Genomic DNA, 21,815 nt, shown 5'->3' with positions numbered 1-21,815 from the left:
TAGGCATTGCTTCTACTGGCCAGTTTCCTACTCCACACTGATGAGGGGCAATACCCCGAAACAGCTGTCTGTGGATGGATACCATGTTTTGGCATAGGTGGTTTCCTTCATTGGAGACTGCCCTTCCCGTGGTTGTTCCCTCCCGGGGAAAGACCTGGCTAGTCATTGCTTGCATTGAGAAACATGTGATGGTGTCTCCGCGGCTTGTGTTTTGCATATATTTACATATTTCCCATAAGGGTGGGGGCATTGCCCTAGAATCACTGCGTTGAGAAACATGTGATGGTGTCTCCGCAGTGTTGGATGTCGATCTCCATGAGTTCATTCATCCTCATTTTTCACAGTCTTCTACTAGGCATTGCTCCTACTGGCCAGTTTCCTACTCCACACTGATGAGGGGCAATACCCCGAAACAGCTGTCTGTGGATGGATACCATGTTTTGGCATAGGTGGTTTCCTTCATTGGAGACTGCCCTTCCCGTGGTTGTTCCCTCCCGGGTAAAGACCTGGCTAGTCATTGCTTGCGTTGAGAAACATGTGATGGTGTCTCCGCGGCTTGTGTTTTGCGTATATTTTACCTATTTGGAGAGAAACTGGACCAGCTCATTTCTGACGCTACTGGAGGGAAGAGTAAGTTCCTTCCCCAACAGAGGCCCGTCTGGCCGTTTTGGAATAAACAACCGAATCGGTTTCGTGCCTTTCGCAACAAATCCAGTTGGTCCTCCACAACCTTCTCTTCTGGATCAGGTTGGTCCCCACGTAGAGACAGAGGTTCCCAGGTCTCATACAGACATAACCGCTCCTGGAAACCCAGACCAAGGGCATCTGGAACTAAGGAAGCCAGATCCCATAGATCCTCTACGCAATGACTCGTTGCGGTATCCGGCGGACACCGTCAAAGTAGGTGGTCGTCTGCTTTCGTTCTGTCAGGCCTGGCTCGCAGTCGTCCGAGTGGGTCAGAGAGCTGGTGTCCTCCGGGTACAAGATAGTTTCCTCCCCTCCCAAAACAAGGACAACAGCTTTTCTTCAGGCCGTACTTGCGCTGCAATGGGACGGAGTCATTATTCCGGTCCCTCAAGACGAAAGGTTCAAAGATTTTTACTCCGAAGGACTGTGCGATGCGTCCTATACTGGACCTCAAGCTGTTGAACAGGTTTGTCAGGGTACGACGATTCAGAATGGAATCTCTCCGTTCAGTTGTCGCCTCCATGGAAAAAGAAGAGTTCCTAGCATTCATCGACATCAAGGATGCTTGCCTTCACATCCCAATCTTTCCGTCCCATCAACAGTTCCTACACTTTGCAATTCACGAGGAACATTTCCCATTCGTTGCCTTGCCTTTCAGCCTCGCCACCGCCCCCAGAGTCTTTACCAAGGTCAAGGCAGCTGTCATGGCCATTCTTCACACTCAGGGAGTGGTGGTACTTCTGTATCTGGACGACCTGCTCATCAAGGGCCTTCTCTTCCAATCTGCGAGGAATCTGTTGGTATAACTGTGGATACACTTTCTCGCCTGGGCTGGAAAATAAACTTAGAAAAGTCTTCTCCAGTACCGGCTCAGCAAATTTCCTTCTTGGGAATGATCCTGGACACTTCCCGTGGGTTGTTCATTCTCCCTCCAGAAAAGGCCTTGGCCTTAAAACAGGGATCACGGAGTCTTTCCCACCCGGTTCCTCACTCCATACGTTTCAGCATGGGGATTCTCGGAAAGATGGTAGCAGCGATAGAAGTGGTCCCGTTCGCACAGTTTCTTCTCTGCCCTTTGCAACATGCACTTCTCTTTGCTTGGGACAAGAACCCGTTCTCCCTAGACCGTCGGTTCCTTCTGTCCCTGAGGGTCAGACAGACCCTCAGGTGGTGGATGCTGAAGTCCTCCCTGACCCAAGGGAAGTCCTTTCTCCCAGTTTGTTGGTTGGTGGTGACCACCGACGCCAGTTGTCTTGGCTGGGGTGTGGTTTTCCGCCACCACACAGCACAGGGTCGTTGGTCCAATTGAGAGTCACGTCTTCCCATCAACATCTTGGAGATACGAGCGATCAGGCTAGCCCTACTGAGTTTTCAACATCTCACAGGTCACCCCATCAGGATCCAATTCGACAACGCCATGGCTGTGGCGTATATCAACCGTCGGGGGTAACCGCAGCAGGATGGCCATGCACGAAGTGAGTCACATCCTCCGTTTCATTCGGCCATCTCGGCGATCCACATCCCGGGCGCAGAAAATTGGGCGGCGGATTTTCTCAGTCGCCAGGGCTTCGCCTCGGGGGAGTGGTCTCTTCATCCGGAAGTCTTTAAGCAGATTTGCCGTCGCTGGGGGACTCTGGATGTAGATCTCATGGCATCAAGATCACGCGATCCATGCGCCATCGGAGCAGATGCCCTAGTTCTGCCGTGGCATCGGGTTCGTCTCCCGTACATTTCCCCCCCCTTCCCTTGCTCCCAAAGGTCATCAAGAAAATCAGAGCAGAGGGGTACCAGTGATCTTGGTCGCGCCGGGCATGGTACGCGGAACTAGTTCAACTTGTCACCGACGTTTCCTGGCGACTACTGAGCCGCATGGATCTACTTTTACAGGACCCGATTTACCACCAGAACTCCAGGTCCCTGTCTTGACGGCGTGGCCGTTGAATCCTGGATTTTTGCTCAAGCTGGATTCTCTAAAGAAGTGATCTCCACCGTGATTAGTGCTAGGAAGCCCGCATCCATGTGCATTTTTCATCGCAATTGGAGAACCTTCTTCTCGTGGTGCAAAGACCATGGACGATCTCCTCTGGTGTTCTCCATTCCTTCCATATTGAAATTCCTGCAATCCGGGTTAGTCAGGTCTCGCTCGCTCAAAGGACAAGTTTCAGCTTTGTCAGTTCTATTCCAACGCAAGATTGCTACCAGATTGCAGGTGAAGATGTTCGTTTAGGGAGTTTCCCACATGGCGCCTCCCTATAAAAGACTGTTGGAATCATGGGGATTTTAACTTGGTCCTCGGAGTCTTACCGAAAGCCCCTTTTGAACCACTGCAGGACGTATCACTAACCTTTCTTTCTTGGAAGCTGGTTTTCCTAGTGGCGATTACGTCAATCAGATGCGCTTCGGAGTTGACGGCCCTGTCCTGCTGATCTCCGTTCCTGAATTTTCATCAGGACAAGGCAGTTTTGAGGACGTCCCCGTCTTTTCTGCCCAAAGTCGTGTCTTCCTTTCATCTCAATGAGATTGTTTTGCCTTCATTCTGTCCGGCACCAGTTCATCGTATTGAGAAGGCCCTCCACACCCTATATGTGGTTAGGGCTCTTATACGGTACATCTCACGGACGGCTCCCTTCTGCAAGTCCGATGCCCTGTTCGTGCTTCCAGGAGGGCATAGGAAGGGTCTAGCCGCTAGGCGCACCCGTCCCCCCTGTATACTGCAATTCACGAATAACAATTTTTGATGATGGTGGTGGAGATCTTTTGAAGGTAGGCATGTGCTTGGCTTCAACATCTTCATCAAGTAGCCTTTTGATATCGGGGCAGAGAAGAGCAGGGGCAACGACGCCTTTGGTATCATCATTAGCTGTCTTAGTACAGAATTTCCTAATATATACAGAAATACGCCAAAGAACAAGTTCTAGTATCACATATACAGCAAGGATACAGGCAGCAATGTGAAACAAGCTTTGTAAGATCCCAGCTACCCAGCCAATCAATTCCCTTAAACCAATTGGCTGGATTGAGAAAGGAGAAGATTTCTGACGACCAACTGTCCTTATTACAATCATTATCTTTATTGTATTGATCTCTGAGTCTTAGAAGATATTCAAACTTTAACTTTTAACTTGTACCAATAATAATATGGAAAATGTGAAAAACCAAAACATTATGCCCCTTTATTTGCTATTGGCTTGTTGTGTGATGAGGAGAACTTGATAGGGACCGTCAAGGGTTCTAGTCCGTGCTTCCTGACATGCTTCTTCATGACTACCAAATCACCAGGCTTCAGGTTATGACAGGTGTCGGTTTCTGCTGAATCTGGAAAAGAAGAAACAGCTAGAGCATGGGTGTTAGCAAGATTTTTACTAAGCTGAATAACATATTGAACAGCACGGACAGTTTCTTCTGATAACTGCTGAGGCTGGAAATTTACAACTGGGGGCCTAGTACCAAACTATATCTCATATGGGGACAGGCCATGTTTTGCAATAGGGGTAGTACGAATGTGGTATAGTACAATGGGTAGGAGCTCTGGCCATGGAGCCGTAGTCTCCTGCATCATTTTGGTCAATTGTCCCTTCAGTGTGCCGTTCAGCCTCTCAACTTTCCCACTGGATTGTGGGTGATACGGAGTATGGAGGGCTACAGTGGATCCAAGCATTGTCAGAACTTCTTGGTACACATGAGAAGAAAAGGCCAGATCTTGATCACTTTCAACAACTTCTGGAACCCCATATCTGCATATAACTTCCATCACCAGTTTCTTCGCTGTGGTCTTTGCAGTCATATTGGTAACACGGAATGCTTCCGGCCAACTGGAGAACATGTCAACAACAACCAAACAGTATTCATACCTTCCAGACTTAGGTAACGTGATATGGTCCACCTGGAGCCTTTGGAAAGGATAGTCAGGCTTAGCAAGATGCTTCGGGAGTACATGTTGAAGTTGACCGGGATTACAAGTCTGACAGATATTACAGGCACGGTTGAGTGCTGTCAAAACTGTGGAAATTCCCGGGGCCCAGTTGAATTTTTGCACCAGTGCGAGGGCCTGATTCTTTCCTCGATGTGTAGGTCCATGTGCCCATGTGGCAATAGCAGGGTACATCCGCTTAGGGAGGCACACGAGTTGGTCCTTTTTCCAGAGACCATTATCCATTCGTGCCCCATCAGTCTTCCATTGCTTCACCTCTTCCTTTGGAGACATTCTCTGCATCGTCATTAAGCAGTCTCGCGGGCTCCGACAGAAAACTTCAGTCTGTTGTAGATCATCAGGTTCTTGTAGGGTCAGTGCTGCTTGTAACTGTTTATGCTGAGAGCGTGTGGTCACCATAGCTGGCATGGTTGGTTCAACGGGTAAAAGAGCGGCGGCTTTTGCTTGCATATCCGCAAATGTCTTGCCAACAGTCTATGGACTGGTCCTAGGACCGTGCGCCTTAACTTTGATAATGGCCACCTGAGTAGGTAATTTGATTGAGTCCATGAGGGTTTTAACAGCTTCAGCACTTTTCACTGGGGTTCCGGCAGTAGTAATAAACCCTCGATTGGCCCATAGAGTCCCCAAATTGTGAGCAATACCAAATGCATACCGTGAGTCCGTGTATATATTAGCCCGTCTGTTCTTGGCCAAAGTACATGCAGTAGACAGAGCCTGGAGTTCTGCTTCTCGTGCTGACTGTGAGGGCGGGAGCGCAGCTGCGTGCACTACAGTGTCCTCTGTGGTAACAGCATATCCCTTGTGGAATCTACCAAACTCATCAGCATATCTTGAACCATCCGTGTACAACACCAGATCAGGATTTGGGAGTGAATTCTCACTGACATTTGGTGGAGTAGCTGTTTCTTCAGTCAGAAGTTGGGAACAGTCATATTGGAGGTAATCCTCATCACTGCCATCTTTCCTTATAGTTCATTATACCGTCTTGCAAGGCATTGTAAAGGGGTTGCATTATGCGGGATGCATCCGGTATCCACTGACAAAAATAAGTGCATAGTCCAAGAAAACGCTGGAGTTCAGTTTCATCTAGTTTAATCTTTTGGGAAAGGAAGGGAGCTGACAGCTATTTTTCTTTCTTCTGCGAGGTGTTTGACACCCTGAAGGAGACAGTGACCCAAGAATATCACTTGACCAAGGCAGATCTGAAGTCCCGAGGCCGAAACCCGACAGTTCAGTGCTGCCAGATGCTTGAGGAGGCTAACAGTGGCAAAAGACACTCATATTATTTTTTTTTTTTTTTTGCAAACTGGTTGGGACTGTTTTGGCCCCTTGTGGCATCTGTGGGAAAGGCATGAAAAATACAGATTTCCTCACTGTCTTCGTCTACATAGGGATTATATAACGTAAGAGCCATCTGACCATCATCTTGGAATTGTATTCTGGAGCGGAACTGTGATAATAAATCTACCCCCAGTAAATTTACTGGACATGTGGGAGAGATTACAAACTGACCAGTAACCTCAGGGAAGGGTCTCACAGGGATGGGGTTTATAAAAGTATGTTAATTGGGAGTATTTAGATTACGATTAGAAGAGGGAACTTGAGGGTAGCATCTATCAGCGGGAGTATGACAGTCTCTCTCTGAAAGTGACCGAGTCGGCCACAGCGCCAACATTGCTGAGGAGCAGGGTTCCTAGTCATAGGATTAGGAGCTGAAGTCTGGGGGGGGGCCAGAGTTTGCTGTGTGCTCGCAGCCGCGCTGGGCGCGATGGTGGGGGCTGCTCTTAGAGCAGGGGCGGCTGTCACAGCTGCCGCTGTTGATTTATTTTTCTGTTTCCTTGCTGCTGCAGAACGGGTTAAATTCTTCTGAAAACTTTATTACTTTCAATGCATTGTCCGGAGTGGAATTCTCAATGTCAGGTCTAACTGAAATTATTGCCTCTTGCAATTCGGGTCTGAGGCCGGACATCAAAGCTGCCACAAAAAGATGTGTATGGGCTTCATTATACAGTGAGAATCCCAGATCTCTAAATACTACCATAAGACGCCCATAGAACTTCTTGGCAGTCTCCCCCTTGTCCTGTGTGACATCTGTGAGAGAGATAGCTTGGTCCACTAATCTATCTTGTGCCCAAACCTTCAAAGCATTGCAGAAATCAACACCACTCTCATAGGTTTCCCCATCCAGATTCACATTATACATTATGCCACCCTCAATAATTGGAAAATACCCCTCCCCAACTTTTACTCCAAGTATGTGTAATAGATCTCTTCGGGGAGTGGAATATATCTCTCGATTTGCTGCCATTTGCCTGTAGAAAAGCCATGGGGGAAGTCTCTGGATTGGGTAATTGATTGCAAAGGGTGTCTATTTGGGATGGGGTGAAGGGAGTATACTCATAACCACTAGCAATACAATTATCATCTAGCAGGGAGACCTCTTCTTTCAAATCATTCTTAACTATTTGCCTGACACATCAGTCTCGATATCAGTTTCTTCTTTGATCACATCCTCAATTCTCACACCACAGTCACTTTCTTGAACCACAATACATCCAGTCCTTGCCATAATAATAGACAATTTTTCCTTCTTCAACATAGCAGTAACAGAAACAATCAGAATTCACTTTCTCTGTTCTTCCTAACACCTTCGTCACACAATTCATGTGCCAAGCCACAAAATTCTTCTTTTCCTTCCACGGATTCTCTCATTTAGAGCTAAATATCCACATGTTCCACAGGGTCAATAATCCCCCTCTGGGATACCCAAAATTCAACGCGGTACTCAGTGAAAGGAGGAGGGCGTCTCAGACTATCCCTCCGGACACCTCTGGTTATATATATATCTATATATACCTGAGTTACGTATCCTACCCAGTCTTCGATCACATCACCACGCCTGACTCTAACAGTGAATTCAGGATTTCAGGATATTTTGACTATAAAGAGAGCCACAATCACTGGTCAATCCGGGGTGTCCGTCCCTTATGAGGTACGGTTCGAGCACTGGGCCCCCAACTGGACTGCACCTCTATATGATTCCACCCATGAATCACCCCACCACGTGGACAAACCTCAGATCCTCTTTGCAGCAACAAGCACAGGAAAACCACACCAACGGTCAGTCTGAACAGTGTAACTGCCAACTTACCGTGGTTGTTGTGGGGGATGATCAGTCCCAATTTTCCAGCACCTGTGTCCACTCCGAGGGTCCTTTGTCTTGTTGTCCTCCGGGGGCAGAGGCGTCCCTATTCGGGGGCCCCACGTTGGGCGCCAGCTGTCGGGGTAGCTATTGAGGGAAGGCTAAATAAACCTTTCACGGTTGAGCCAGTGATGTCCAAATTATTCCACAGAGTGTTGCTAGCAACTCAAATGACCACTCGGAGACGGGGGTCTCTGTACGGGAGGATCTAGGCACATCACCAGTCCCCTTTATTTTAGTCACTTCTTTTATAATCTTTTGCTTATTTATGCGACGTTCTCAACTACCAATAGCATCATGGTAACACTTCACATTATAAGCCAATAATATTGCAAGAAAACCGGAAACTACGTATATGTCCGTATCCAAATAGCATAGAAAGTAATATAATGGCATTTTCTTCAGAATTCTACACCCCCGGTTCCCTTATCTTGCACCTGATGGGAACAGTCTGGTTTCATGACAGCCCATCCCAATTACAAAAATTTTTCTTACAGCAACAAAAATGGAGAAACAAAACCTTCAGAGAATGGATAAAACGAAACTTCAGCTTTGACTTTAGTTTTAACCCTTCATAGCAGCTATAGTTGCCACAAAAGGAGGCTCTACAAAGTACTGACTTTAGGGGACTGAATTTTTATGCACACAAGTTTTCACTGATTTTGTCCTATTTGTTGTTTGCATCACAATAAAAAGAAAACCAAATGTTCTCAGTTGTAGGCATGTTCTTTACATGAACTGATGCAAACCCTGAAAAAAACAGTGAAATTCCAAGTTCTAAGGTAGCAAAACTCCAAAAATGCCAAGGGGGTGAATCCTTTTTTTTGCAAGCCACTGAACATATTTAAGAACTGTGATTCCTAAGCCCTTACTCGAACTAGCATGTGAATACTCTGTCTGTCACTCACTCATTAATGATTAAGAAGTATATTTTAAGAATATATAAAAGGTTAAGTCACCTCCCACTCATCCTTTTTCCAAATTTTAAATCACAAAATATTTATAAAATTTTTTTTTTTAATTTATTGTCCAAAGTAACAAAATGTAATAGTATGTATTCCTTGCTATGAATACTGAAATGAGAGAAATAAAATATAAATTGCAGAATTGCTCTTTCTGGTCGCTTCTCTTTCACAAAATTGAATAATAATAATAAAAAAAGTCTTCTGGCGCCCAAAGTGTTAAAGCTGGTACTGCAAACAAAGTGCCTTGATACAGCTCTATTTTTTTTATTCCATCCCATTTGGAGTGTAATTTTGTTTTTCTGTTTTTATTTGATTTAATGGCAAAATGATTGGTGTAACTTAAAACTACAACCTGCCCTAAAAAAAAATGGTTCTTGGAAGATAAAAATGGGCACATCTCCGTGAGGGCAAGAAAAATGTTTAAAATTGACAAATTTGATATATATTTTGTTTTTAACCCCTTCCCGACATCCGACGGTATATCCCGTCCATGGAACCTGGGCCCCTATGCCCATGGACGGGATAGTACGTCGGGCACGATCAGCGGCGCCCACGTGGTGAGCGCCGCTGATCGCGGCCGGGAGTCAGCTGATTATCACAGCTGACACCCGGCACAATGTGTCAGGGGCGGTCACGGACCGCCCCCGACACGTTAACCCCTTGCACACCGCGATCAAGCATGATCTCGGTGTACCGGGAGTTAAAGGGAAGCATCGGCAGGGAGGGGGCTCCCTCCGTGCTTCCCTGAGCCCCCCACGGCAGCGCAATGTGCAGCGCTGCTGCGGGGGACTCCTTTCCTCCAGGCCCCCGAATCCAAGATGGCGACGGGGGCCTGAGGAAGCTGGCTTCCTCAGTGCCTGCAAAGCGCAGGCATGAGGAAGCCTTCTGCAGTGCCTGTGTCAGATCGCTGATCTGTCACAGTGATCTGTGATGTGACAGATCAGCGATCTGTCACAGGACAGTGATGTCCCACCTGGGACTATTTAATAAAGTAAAAAAATAAATAAAAAAAAGTGTAAAAATAATTAAAAAAAAATCGCCAAATAAATTAGAAAAAAAAAAAAAATATTCCCCCAATAAATCCATTTTTTGGAAATAATAATAATAAAAAAAACAATAAAAGTACACATATTAGGTATCGCCGCGTCACTAACGACCCGCCCTATAAAACTGTCCCATTAGTTAACCCCTTTAGCGAACCCCTTAAAAAATAAAAATAAACGAAGCAAAAAATAATGATTTATTATCATACTGCCAAACAAAAAGTGTAATAACGCGCGATCAAAAAGACGCATATAAATATCCATGGTACCGCTGAAAACGTCATCTTGTCCCGCAAAAAACGAGCCGCCACACAGCATCATCAGCGAAAAAATAAAAAAGTTATAGCTCGCAGAATAAAGCGATGCAAAAATAATTATTTTTTATATAAAATAGTTTTCATTGCATAAAACCGACAAAAACATAAAAAAAACCTAAATGAGGTATCGCTGTAACCGTACTGACGCGAAGAATAAAACCGCTTTATCAATTTTACCGCACGCGGAACGGTGTAAACGCACCCCCCCCAAAAGAAATTCATGAAACGCTGGTTTTTCTTCATTCTGCGTCCCAAAAATCGGAATAAAAAGCGATCAAAAAATTTCACGTGCCCGAAAATGGTACCAATAAAAACGTCAACTGGTCCCGCAAAAAATAAGACCTCACATGACCCGGTGGGTCAAAATACAGAAAAATTATAGCTCTCAATATGTGGTGATGCAAAAACTATTTTTACAATAAAAAGCGTCTTTTAGCGTGCGACAGCCGCCAAATATAAAAACCGCCATAAATAGTAAATCAAACCCCCCGTTATCACCCCCTTAGTTAGGGAAAAATAATAAAATAAAAAAAAATGTATTTATTTCCATTAGGGTTAGGGCTAGGGTTAGGGCTAGGGGTGTGTTGGGGTAGGGTTAGGGCTAGGGTTAGGGTTAGGGCTAGGGGCATGTTGGGGTTCGGGTTGGAGTTAGAATTGGGGGTTTCCACTGTTTGGGCACATCAGGGGCTCTCCAAATGCAACATGGCGTCTGATCTCAATTCCAGCCAATTCTGAGTTGAAAAAGTCAAATGGTGCTCCTTCCCTTCCAAGCTCTGCCATGCGCCCAAACAGTGTTTTACCCCCACATGTAGGGTATCAGCCTACTCAGGACAAATTGCAAAACAATTTTTGGGGTCCAATTTCTCCTGTTACCCTTAGGAAAATAAAAAATTGGGGGCAAAAATATCATTTTTGTGGAAAAAAATGATTTTTTTATTTTCACGTCCGAGTGTTATAAACTTCTGTGAAGCACTTGGGGGTTCAAAGTGCTCACCACACATCTAGATAAGTTCCGTGGGGGGTCTAGTGTCCAAAATGGGGTCACTTGTGGGGAGTTTCAATAGTTTAGGTACATCAGGGGCTCTCCAAACGCACATGACACCCGCAGACCAATCCATCAAAGTCTGCATTCCAAAACGTCACTACTTCCCTTCCGAGCCCCGACGTGTGCCCATATAGTAGTTTTCTCCCACATATGGGGTATCAGCATACTCAGGACAAATTGGACAACAACTTTTAAGGTCCAATTTCTCCTGGTACCCTTGGGAAAATAAAAAAATGGTGACTAAAAGATCATGTTTGTGGAAAAAATACGAATTTTTTATTTTCACGCCCGGGCGTTATAAACTTCTGTGAAGCACTGGGGGGTTCAAAGTGCTCACCACACATCTAGATAAGTTCCTTGGGGGGTCTAGTTTACAAAATGGTGTCATTTGTGGGGGGTTTCCACTGTTTAGGTACATCAGGGACTCTCCAAACGTAACATGGTGTCCGATCTGAATTCCAGCCAATTTTGCATTGAAAAAGTCAAACGGCGCTCCTTCCATTCTGAGCTCTGCCATGCGCCGAAACAGTCGTTCCCCCCCCACATATCAGGTATCTGCGTACTCAGGACAAATTGCACAATAACTTTTGCAGTCCAATTTCTCCTGTTACCCTTGGTAAAATAAAAAAATTGAACCTGAATTATTTTTTTATGAAAAAAAGTTAGATGTTCATTTTTTTTTTAAATATTCAAAAAAATTCCTGTGACGCACCTAAAGGGTTAATAAACTTCTTCAATGTGGTTTTGAGCACCTTAAGGGGTGCAGTTTTTAGAATGGTGTCACTTTTGGGTATTTTCTATCATATAGACCCCTCAAAGTGGCTTCAAATGTGATGTGGTCCTAAAAATAAAATGGTGTTGTAAAAATGAGAAATCGCTTGTCAACTTTTAACCCTTATAACTTCCTAACAAAAAAAAATTTTGGTTCCAAAATTGTGCTGATGTAAAGTAAACATGTGGGAAATGTTAGTTATCAAGTTTTTTGTGTGCCGTATCTCTGTGATTTAAGGGCATAAAAATTCAAAGTTGGAAAATTGCGAAATTTTCAAAATTTTCGCCAAATTTCCGTTTTTCTCACAAATAAACGCAAGTTATTTGAATGAAATTTTACCACTAACATGAAGTACAATATGTCACGAGAAAACAATGTCAGAATCACCGGGATCCATGGAAGCGTTCCAGAGTTATGACCTCATAAAGGTACAGTGGTCAGAATTGTAAAAATTGGCCCGGTCATGAACGTGCAAACCACCCTTGGGGGTGAAGGGGTTAATGTAGGTATATTTCACATAAAAAAATAAGTGATGGTTAGAAGAGAATTTGTTTCCTTCAATTTCATACTTTTACCCCATTTATAAAAACAGGCCCCAAATATTGTAGCATCTTATTTGAACTTCTTGATTTTACATCTTTATACATTATTAATTTTATTATTAAGGCCACTTTTTTCCCCTGGATTTGTTCTATAGACGAAAGAAGCATGCCATTCACAGCAGTGATACCACCTCCTCCTCAGATGAAGAACGGTTTGAAAGGAGAAAGTCAAAGAGTATGGCCAAAGCAAGGAATAGGTACTCTGCGTATATTCGTGCTTGAACTTCATTCTGTAGAAATGTGGTTTAGACAGAGTAATACATAATGGCTTCCACCTTCTGCTTAAAGACTATGGATACCTTTTAACGTGAACAAATGATTTTTAAACATGTTAGTGCAATTGTATTGTCTTTTAAAGGTGTCTCCCTCTAAAATAGGATGGATGTGTGTTTTGTCTTTTCCTGTAAATTAGGCTGGAAGGTAGATCTGAGTGTCTCTCTCATTCATATAGGCTGGATGGCAGGTCTGTGTGTCTCTCCCAGTCATATAGGCTGGATGGGAGGTCTGGGTGTCTCTCCTAGTCATATAGGCTGGATGGGAGGTCTGGGTGTCTCTCCCAGTCATATAGACTGGATGGGAGGTCTGGGTGTCTCTCCCAGTCATATAGGCTGGATGGGAGGTCTGGGACTCTCTTCCTGTCATATAGGCTGGATGGGAGGTCTGGGTGTCTCTCCGTCTGAAAATAGGCTGGATGGGAGGTCTGGGTGTCTCTCCCAGTCTTACAGGCTGGATGGGAGGTCTGGGTGTCTCTCCCTGTCATATAGGCTGGATGGGAGGTCTGGGTGTCTCTCCCAGTCATATAGGCTGGATGGGAGGTCTGGATGTCTCTCCCAGTCATATAGGCTGGATGGGAGGTCTGGGACTCTCTTCCTGTCATATAGGCTGGATGGGAGGTCTGGGTGTCTCTCCGTCTGAAAATAGGCTGGATGGGAGGTCTGGGTGTCTCTCCCAGTCATACAGGCTGGATGGGAGGTCTGGGTGTCTCTCCCTGTCATATAGGCTGGATGGGAGGTCTGGATGTCTCTCCCAGTCATATAGGCTGGATGGGAGGTCTGGGTGTCTCTCCCAGTCATATAGGCTGGATGGGAGGTCTGGGTGTCTCTCCCTGTCATATAGGCTGGATGGGGAGGTCTGGGTGTCTCTCCCTGTCATATAGGCTGGATGGGAGGTCTGGGTGTCTCTCCCTGTCATATAGCCTGGATGGGAGGTCTAGCTGTCTCACTGTTATATAGGCTGGATGGGAGGTCTGGGTGTCCTCCCTGTCATATAGGCTGGATGGGAGGTCTGGCTGTCTCACTTTTATATAGGCTGGATGGGAGGTCTGGGTGTCTCTCCCAGTCATATAAACTGGATGCGAGGTCTGGGTGTCTCTCCCAGCCTTATAGGCTGGATGGGGGAGGTCTGATTGCTGGGTGTTCATGTTTTCATTAGCTCACATTCAGCACAGCTTCTATCCTGGACTAATTTCCTCTTCTTGTGCTTTCCTCCTTTTCTGATGCCTGATTTCTATGCCCTCCCTGCAACCGAACATGCATAATCTCCACTCTACACAAAAGATATGTACAGTCCACTCCCTTCTATCTCGAACACTGAGAGAAGGTGAAATGGAGAGAATCCTTTAGAAAGCGAAGCAGGGTTTCTGACCGTTGAGTAACGTTTTTGCAGATCATTAACTATTTAATGAACTTAATTTTTTTTAATGAAGATCCTTTTAGGAAGTTGATCAATTGCTTCCTAATTGCAAAGTTATGTTACAAAAAAGTTTAGTGCATAGAGGTGCAAAACTTTTAAATTTGGCGGTAGATGTTGCAAAATATTAGAAATCTCCATGATTCTAATATATCTTAGCGCCTTTCCCAAGGCTAGAGACCCTGCTGTATTTTTGTACCGTCACCGAATTTAAGACCCCTATGGGTCTCCTGACATAGCTACCTCCAGGCACAACAAATATATACAATTTCTTTTCATTACAGGTGTCTACCCATGAACCTCCGACCTGAGGATCTAGCCAGCGGCATCTTGCGAGAACGGGTAAAAGTTGGTGCCAGTTTGGCTGATGTGGACCCAATGAGCCTAGATCGATCGGTGAGTGTTAATAGGTGACGGTGCGCGTAATGTGCACTTTTTTTTTTCAGTTCCATGACGTTACATGATGGGCAGCAAAGTTATAGTTCAGGCATCCTGCGAACAAGGCAGGCATACAAGTAATGGAGAGCATAATCCAGTGCTTTCCCAGGCAACACCCAATACAAAGAATTTGGGAAAAAAGGAGGTGGCGAGAGGTGTTATACCATTACCGGATCTGCTCACAGTGCAGTTATGAAGTCATATATATTTACTAAAGTCTCCTTGTGCCACAGATGTCTCTTTTGTAGCCCAAGGAAGCAAAACAAGTTAGTTCAAGAGATTTTTTGTTTTTTTTGCTCTTCTGTTTTTTCCTTTCTTCCCAGAGCCCTAACTTTTTCTTTTTATTTTTCCATCAATGTGGCCTTGTGAGGGCTTTTTTTTTGTGTGGGACGAGTTGTACATTTGAAGGACGCAATTTATTTTACCATATAATGTACTGGAAAGTGGTGGGAAAAAATCCAAGTGCGGTGAAATTACAAAACCAAAAGTGCAATTCCAAAATTTTTATTTTTTTTTCTACCATGTTCACTAAATGCTAAAGGTGACCCACCGTTGTGATTCTCCAGGTCGTTATGAGTTCACAGATACCAAATTTGTATATAGGTTCTTTTTTTATTTAAATATTAGAAAAAAAAAACCCCCTAATTTGTATTAAAAGAAATTACACCATTTTCAAGACCCGCAGCGTCTCCATTTCTCGTGATCTGGGGCTGGGTGAGGGCTTATTTTTTGTGCACTGAACTGATGTTTTTATTGATAACATTTTGGGGTAGATGCTATGTTGTGATCGCTTGTTATTGCTTTTTATTACAATGTTGTAGTGACCAAGGAAATTTAATTCTGGCGTTTTAATTTTTTTTTCTTTCTCACTTCATTGGGGGACACAGGTTACCATGGGTGTATGCTGCTGTCGCTAGGAGGCTGACGCTATGCAAATAAGACAAAGTTAGCTTCTCCCCAGCAGTATACACCTACCGACAGGCCCAAATTACCTCAGTTTTTTCCTTAGTGTCTGAAGGAGGCGGACCTGGATCTAACACCAGATCCGCAGTGTTTTTTCCTTACAGGTTTTGTGTGTGTTTATTAATCATTTCACCTTTGTTTTTCAGATACAGCTCTTCGGGTAACAGGGTGCAGATTACTCACCCTGTTTCCCACATTTGTGCGACCGAGAGAGCAATGTGGTGTCACCCACATCGCCCACTCTCGGACCCGCAGGCAGCACTTGTCCCCTGTCACCCTTATGGGTGTTTCAGGGCGACTATCGGTGGCCAGTCCTTGCTTTTTCCCCTCTTCACCCCTCTCCTCGGAGAGGGCTGAGAGGAAGACGTTGGTCACCGGTGGTGGCCTTCCCCCTTATTTCTAAGGGGTGACACCGTCTTCTGCACTGTTCGGACACAGTGCGGGAAGGAGGATCTTCATCCCAGGACCCTCTCTTTCCCGAGGGATCCTGACGCGATCCTCAGATGTGAAGAGGAGCTGGGCTCTCGTAGCAAGTAGTATAATTCCTCCCCCCCCCCCCCCCCCCCGGTGGCAGCGGCGGCTGCAGCAGCAACTCACCGGTTACAGGCGGTCGGTCCCTGCACTCACACTCGTCAGGGCTCTTGGTTTTCAAATTTTGCGCCCTTTTTTGCTTCACTCGTGAGCGGTCTCCGCCATTTTAATGCTTCGTCTTGCCCTGGCTGTGTTGCGTCCAGGCCACGCCCCCCGGCTTTCTGACAGCCCCTCGCTTGGCACTCTCGGCGCGTCCCTTGTCACGGTCACGCCCCCTTCCCTTAGGCCAGCCAATCACCGCGCAGATTTCACTTTCAGCGCCGGGCATCCCCCCTGGCCTGTGCTTTTCTCCCGGCGCCGGCATTGGGCCTACTTTCAGGTTGTCACGCCCCCTCTAGGCGACTCAGGACACAAGTTTCACTTTTGCAGGCCGGGCACGCCCCCTTCCTGCGCACCCGGACCGACGGACCAATTACAGGGACTCCCTTCTACCCTGTCTGCCCTGCATGTTAAACTCCCCATCCACGCTTCCTTCAGCGCGTCTTGTGGCCACGGAGAGACAGCCTCCATCTTGACAGCCGAAGCTCCTGCAGAGTCGTCAGTCATTCAGTGCCTGCATCCCTGCGACGTACATCGGGGGACACGGCTACCTGCGCTCTTCAGCCGTGTAATCGCCGGGTATCAGGTAGGCCTTGCTTTCATTCCCTGGCCGCTTCTTATCAGCCCCTCAGCAGCATCGCCTCCTGGCATCCTGCTGCCCTGTCGCACAGGCTCTTCCTATGCCCAACCTCACAGGGGCCACTGGTTACAATCCTATGGTGGTTCACTACTCTTGTGCCCGCTGTAAGAGAAGTGGGCTTCAGGCCAGCCGTCTCCCTTCTGCCCATCTTGCAGTCCTTCCAGGATGTATGCCCCTCAGGAGTACTCTAATGGTGGAATAAGGGCACACACCCCCTCTGGAGTGGGCTGTTGCCATGTCCCACTCGGTCTCAGGTCTGACTGTTGCCATGTCTCAGTCGGTTTTCAGACCTCGCCAAAAGATCACAGTCCCCGATACAAATCCTGGAAAGATACCGCATCTCTCTGTCTCCACCAGTGCTCCGAACACCTTACACGGTGATTCGCACGCACCTGAACATGACCTTCACAGGGACGGATCAGAAGAAAGGTCTAGGAAGCGGACTCTGTCTAGCTCCTCTTCAGATTCGACAACACCAAGGGTGCCCCTTTCTGCCGGTTCCCTCTCCTCGGTGGCGGACGTCGTGTCAGATGTAGCCTCTCTGTCAGTGTCTGACTATGATGCAGGTCAGACCTCTGGAACGCAGGACAGGGTACATAGCATCATTTCGGCTATCGTTCAAACCCTCAAAGTAAAAGAGGAAAATGCGACTGCTCAGGACCAACGAGTTCGACGTCACTACTTCTAGACTCTGGGAACATCCCGGCAACTGCTTCTCGGAAGGAAGCGGCTAGACATTCTTTATTCCATTTAGTTCAGACCTTATCAGCAAATGGTCGGAATCTCCTAAGGTGGACCCGCCGGTCTCATGCTTAGCATCCCCCTCAGTCCTGTCCATTCCCGATGCGACGTCTCTCAAGCTCACTATGGACAAACAGATCAAGGCTCTAGCCAAATCAGCCTTTGTGGTATCAGGCACTTATTTCTGCTCAAATTTTGCCTCCACATGGGTGGCAAGACCAATATCTGCCTGGACCAAGATACTTCGTCGAAGCATTGTGGCGGCAGCTCCCATGGAAGAGTTAGCAGTTTTGGCAGACCATTTTGCCCATGCGGGTAAATTCCTGTTGAATGACTCCCTGGACGCTGTTGCTTGCTCAGCAAGAGCAAACAGCAACATTTATTGCTATTCACCGCATCCTTTGGTTGAAGGCGCGGAACGCAGATCCAGCTTAAAAAAAAAAACACTCACTGGCCTACCGCTCCAGGCTCCTTGGGGCCAAGCTGGTCTGGATCATTTCGGACCCCACTGGAGGCAAAGGTACTTCTCTGCCCCAATCTAGGCCAAAACGCCCCTGCCGCAGAAAGGGCACCCAGCCTTTTCGGCCCTTTCGACCTTTCTCTTCCTCAGGCGGATCCTCCCAGCAGAACCGTTGTTCCGCACAAGGGGAAAGAAGGAAAACTTCTTTCAGACCTACCCCTCGTTAGGGGTCTAGGAGCCCCCCTCTTAGCTCTCCGGTTCCCACGGTCACAGATTCTCTTCAAAATGTCTGGTCACCCCACCTGGGAATCTTTCCAGGGTGGGAGGTCAGCTTTTCTTTTTCAAGGACTCTCGGCTGGTGGCGGTCGATGACGCCAGGGTCAGGGACATTGTCACATCAGGCTACAAAATAGAATTTATCCTCGCTCCAAAAGGACGTTTCTTCCCCTCTCGTCCACCAAAACAGCCCTTTCATGCCCCAGGGCTTTCCAATCCTGTCTTTTCCCTGCTAAGCTCAGGAGTATTTGTACCCGTTCCTTGGCATGAACGGTTTTCCGGGGTTTGGACCTCAAGCAGTTGAATCTCCACCTTCGGGTTTGCCACGTTAAAATGGAGTCCTTGCGCTCGGTTATCGCCTTCCATGGAGCCGGAAAGATATCTTTGTTCTGTGGACAATCGGGTTGCTTTTTGCACATTCCTGTTTGTGTGCAGCATCAGAGGTTCCTCCAGTTTGCCTTACAGGAGTACCATTATCTGTTCACGGTTCTCCCATTCGGTTTGACGTCCACCCCCAGGGTCTTCACGAAGATCATGGCGGCGGTCATGGTCACCCTTCGTCCAAAAGGGATTCTTAAAATCCCTTATCTTGACGATCTCAAGGTCAAGAGTCGATCTCGCCGGGACTGCGTTCACAGCCTCCAGATTACTCTGGACACGTGCCGTCTTGGCTGGATAATCAACAAAGAGAAGTCGACCCTAACCCCAGCTCAGCGTCTCATATTCCTGGACATGGAATTCGACACCAGCCAGCTCGCCGTATGCCCACTTTCACTCCCGCCCTCTCGGCCAGCCCTCCTATCTGCCTGGGGCAAAACAACGTTTTTCCTTGGACCGACCAGTGCTTCTGCCTCTCAAGGTGAGGCTATCCCTTCCAGTGGTGGACGCTTCCCACCTCGGCCCTGCGCAGCAGATCCTTCCTTCTCATTCGGTGGCAAGTCATCAGCACCGGTGCCAGTTTCCTGGGCTGGGGAGCGTTTTTTTCCTCCACCTCACAGCGCAGGGCTCCTGGGATGCTCAGAAGGCTTTCCTACCAATCAATCGTTCGGAGGTCAGGTCAATTCCCTTTGCCTTCATCCGCTGGCAGTCCATCCTCGCGGGACATCCAATCCAGTCGGACAACGCCACGGCCGTGGCATACATAAATCACCAAAGGCAGAACTCGCAGCAAGCAGATCATGCTGGAGGTGGCAAAGATTCTGCGTTGGGCGGAAAGCCATGTTCCCGCCAGTTCGGCCGTCCACTTTCTAGGGGTGGATATCTGAGAAGCCGATTTCCTGAGCCGTCAAGGGCTCGGGTCAAGTGAGCGGTCCCTCAACCCGCCGTCTTCCACCAAATTTGTCTGAGGTGGGGCGTTCCATATGTCGACCTCATGGTGTCTCGAACAAACCACAAGGTTCCCCAATACGTTGCCAGGTCTCATGATCCGATGGTCGTCGGTTGCGACGCTCTTGTGATTCCGTGGTCCCAGTTTCGCTTGCCTTATCTGTTCCCACCCCTTTCCCTGATCCCAAGAATCGTAAAGAAGATAAAGGCAGAAGGGGTCCCTATTCTGTTAGTAGCTCCGAACTGGCCACGGAGGGCCTGGTATGCCCAGCTAGTGAACATGCTCTTGGATGTTCCCTGGAGGCTACCAGACCGTCCAGACCTTCTATCGCAAGGGCCCCTCTTCCACCCGAATTCTCGGTTTCTGAGTTTAATGGCATGGCCGTTGAGGCCGCACTATTGGGGACGCAGGTTTTTCCCTCAAGGTCATACAGACCATGACTAAAACAAGGAAGGAAACGGCGTCATCATGCATCTGTCACAGATGTTGGAAAGCCTTCTTTGGGTGGTGTGTGGTCAACAGTTTGTTTCCTATGACCTTTTCTCTCCCCTCCGTTCTGGGTTTTCTGCAGACGGGTCTCGACTCCGGCTTTTCTCTCACTACCTTAAAGGGTCAAGTGTCCACTCTGGCTATCCTCTTTCAAAGGGATCTGGCTTCCTTCCTCAAGCAAAGTTTTTTCTTCAGGGTGTCGCTCACATAGCGCCTCCTTACCGGTCTCCGGTCGACCCATGGGATCTGAATCTTGTTTTGAGCGCCCTCCAGCGTGCGTCTTTTGAGCCGATTCAGGATATTTCCTTTTCCCTCCTCTCGTAGGAGGTAGCCTTCCTGGTCGCCATCACCTCGATTAGGAGTGTGTCAGAGTTGGCAGTTTTGTCCTGCCATTCCCCTTTCCTGGTTTTGCACCATGATAAGGTAGTGCTCAGACCGGTTCCGGCCTTTCTGCCTAAGGTGGTCTCTGCTTTTCACATCAATGAGAACATCGTCCTGCCCTCTGTGTCCCTCTCCAACTCATCCCTTGGAGAGATCCCTGCACAAGTTGTACTTGGTGAGGGCAATTCGAATCTACCTTGCTAGGACTGCTTCTTTTCGTCAGTCCGACTCCCTGTTTGTCGTCTCGGATGGTCATCGGAAAGGGTTCCCAGCCTCCAAATCCACCATTGCTCGTTGGATTCGTTCAGCGGTTCTGGAGGCATTTTACGTCCAGGACAAACAGCCTCCTCCAGGGGTGAGGGCTCACTCTACCAGGGCTGTAGGAGCTTCCTGGGCCGTTCTTCACCAGGCTTCGGCTTTGCAGGTTTGCAAGGCCGCTACCTGGTTGTCACTCCATACCTTCATGAAATTCTACAAGGTAGATACTGACGCTTCTGATGATGCAGACTTAGGAAGGAAGATACTGCAGGCGGCGGTCTCACACCGGCCGACCTAAGTTCCTTTCTCTCAGCATTTCTTTCCCACCCTGGGGACTGCTTTTGGACGTCCCATGGTAACCTGTGTCCCCCAATGAAGCGAGAAAGAAAGGGGGATTTTTGGTACTTAACGTAAAATCTCTTTCTTGGAGCCTTCATTGGGGGACACAGCACACTCCCCTTAATGTTGTACCGTGTTGGCTAATGTGCCTTGTTTGGTTGGTACATAGGTTGAGTTCTTACGGTTGAGTTTCTTATAGTGGCTCCTTATACTGCTTTAGCCCCAACTGAGGTAATTTGGGCCTGTGCGTAGGTGTATACTGCTGGGGAGTAGCTAACTTTTTCTTATTTGCATAGTGTCGGCCTCCTAGCGACAGCAGCATACACCCCTGAAAGAGATTTTACGGTAAGTACCAAAAATCCCCCTTTTCTCTTCATGCCGTTTACCGATTGGATTAATTCTTTTTACATTTTGATAGATTAGACATTTCTGAACACGGCGATACCAAATATGTGTAGTTTTTTTAATTGTTTTATTTTGAATGGGGCAAAAAGGGGGTATTTGAACTTTTTATATTTTTAAATATTTTTCTAAAAAAACATTTTTAATTTTCTGTTAATTTTTCAGTGGCTTTAATAGTTTCCTTATAAGACTTAGAGCTGCTTCAGCCGTGCTGT

General features: G+C 47.0%; 1 protein-coding gene across 3 annotated transcripts in view; it reads left to right on the top strand.

Annotated features, from left to right (window-relative positions):
• Positions 1-21,815, top strand: part of ATAD2B (ATPase family AAA domain containing 2B) — a 190,857-nt gene that overhangs the window by 62,827 nt on the left and 106,215 nt on the right. For all 3 annotated transcript variants that reach the window (XM_073568304.1, XM_073568305.1, XM_073568303.1), the window contains exons 9-10: positions 12,663-12,764; positions 14,541-14,652. In XM_073568304.1, coding sequence (XP_073424405.1) covers positions 12,663-12,764; positions 14,541-14,652 — 214 coding nt within the window. The remainder of the gene's footprint in view (positions 1-12,662; positions 12,765-14,540; positions 14,653-21,815) is intronic.

This window comes from Dendrobates tinctorius, unplaced genomic scaffold, assembly GCF_039654945.1.
Source record: "Dendrobates tinctorius isolate UK_male_01 unplaced genomic scaffold, ASM3965494v1 ptg000021l, whole genome shotgun sequence".
NCBI classification, from domain to species: domain Eukaryota; kingdom Metazoa; phylum Chordata; class Amphibia; order Anura; family Dendrobatidae; genus Dendrobates; species Dendrobates tinctorius.
This window is presented reverse-complemented; position numbering and strand designations above follow the sequence as displayed.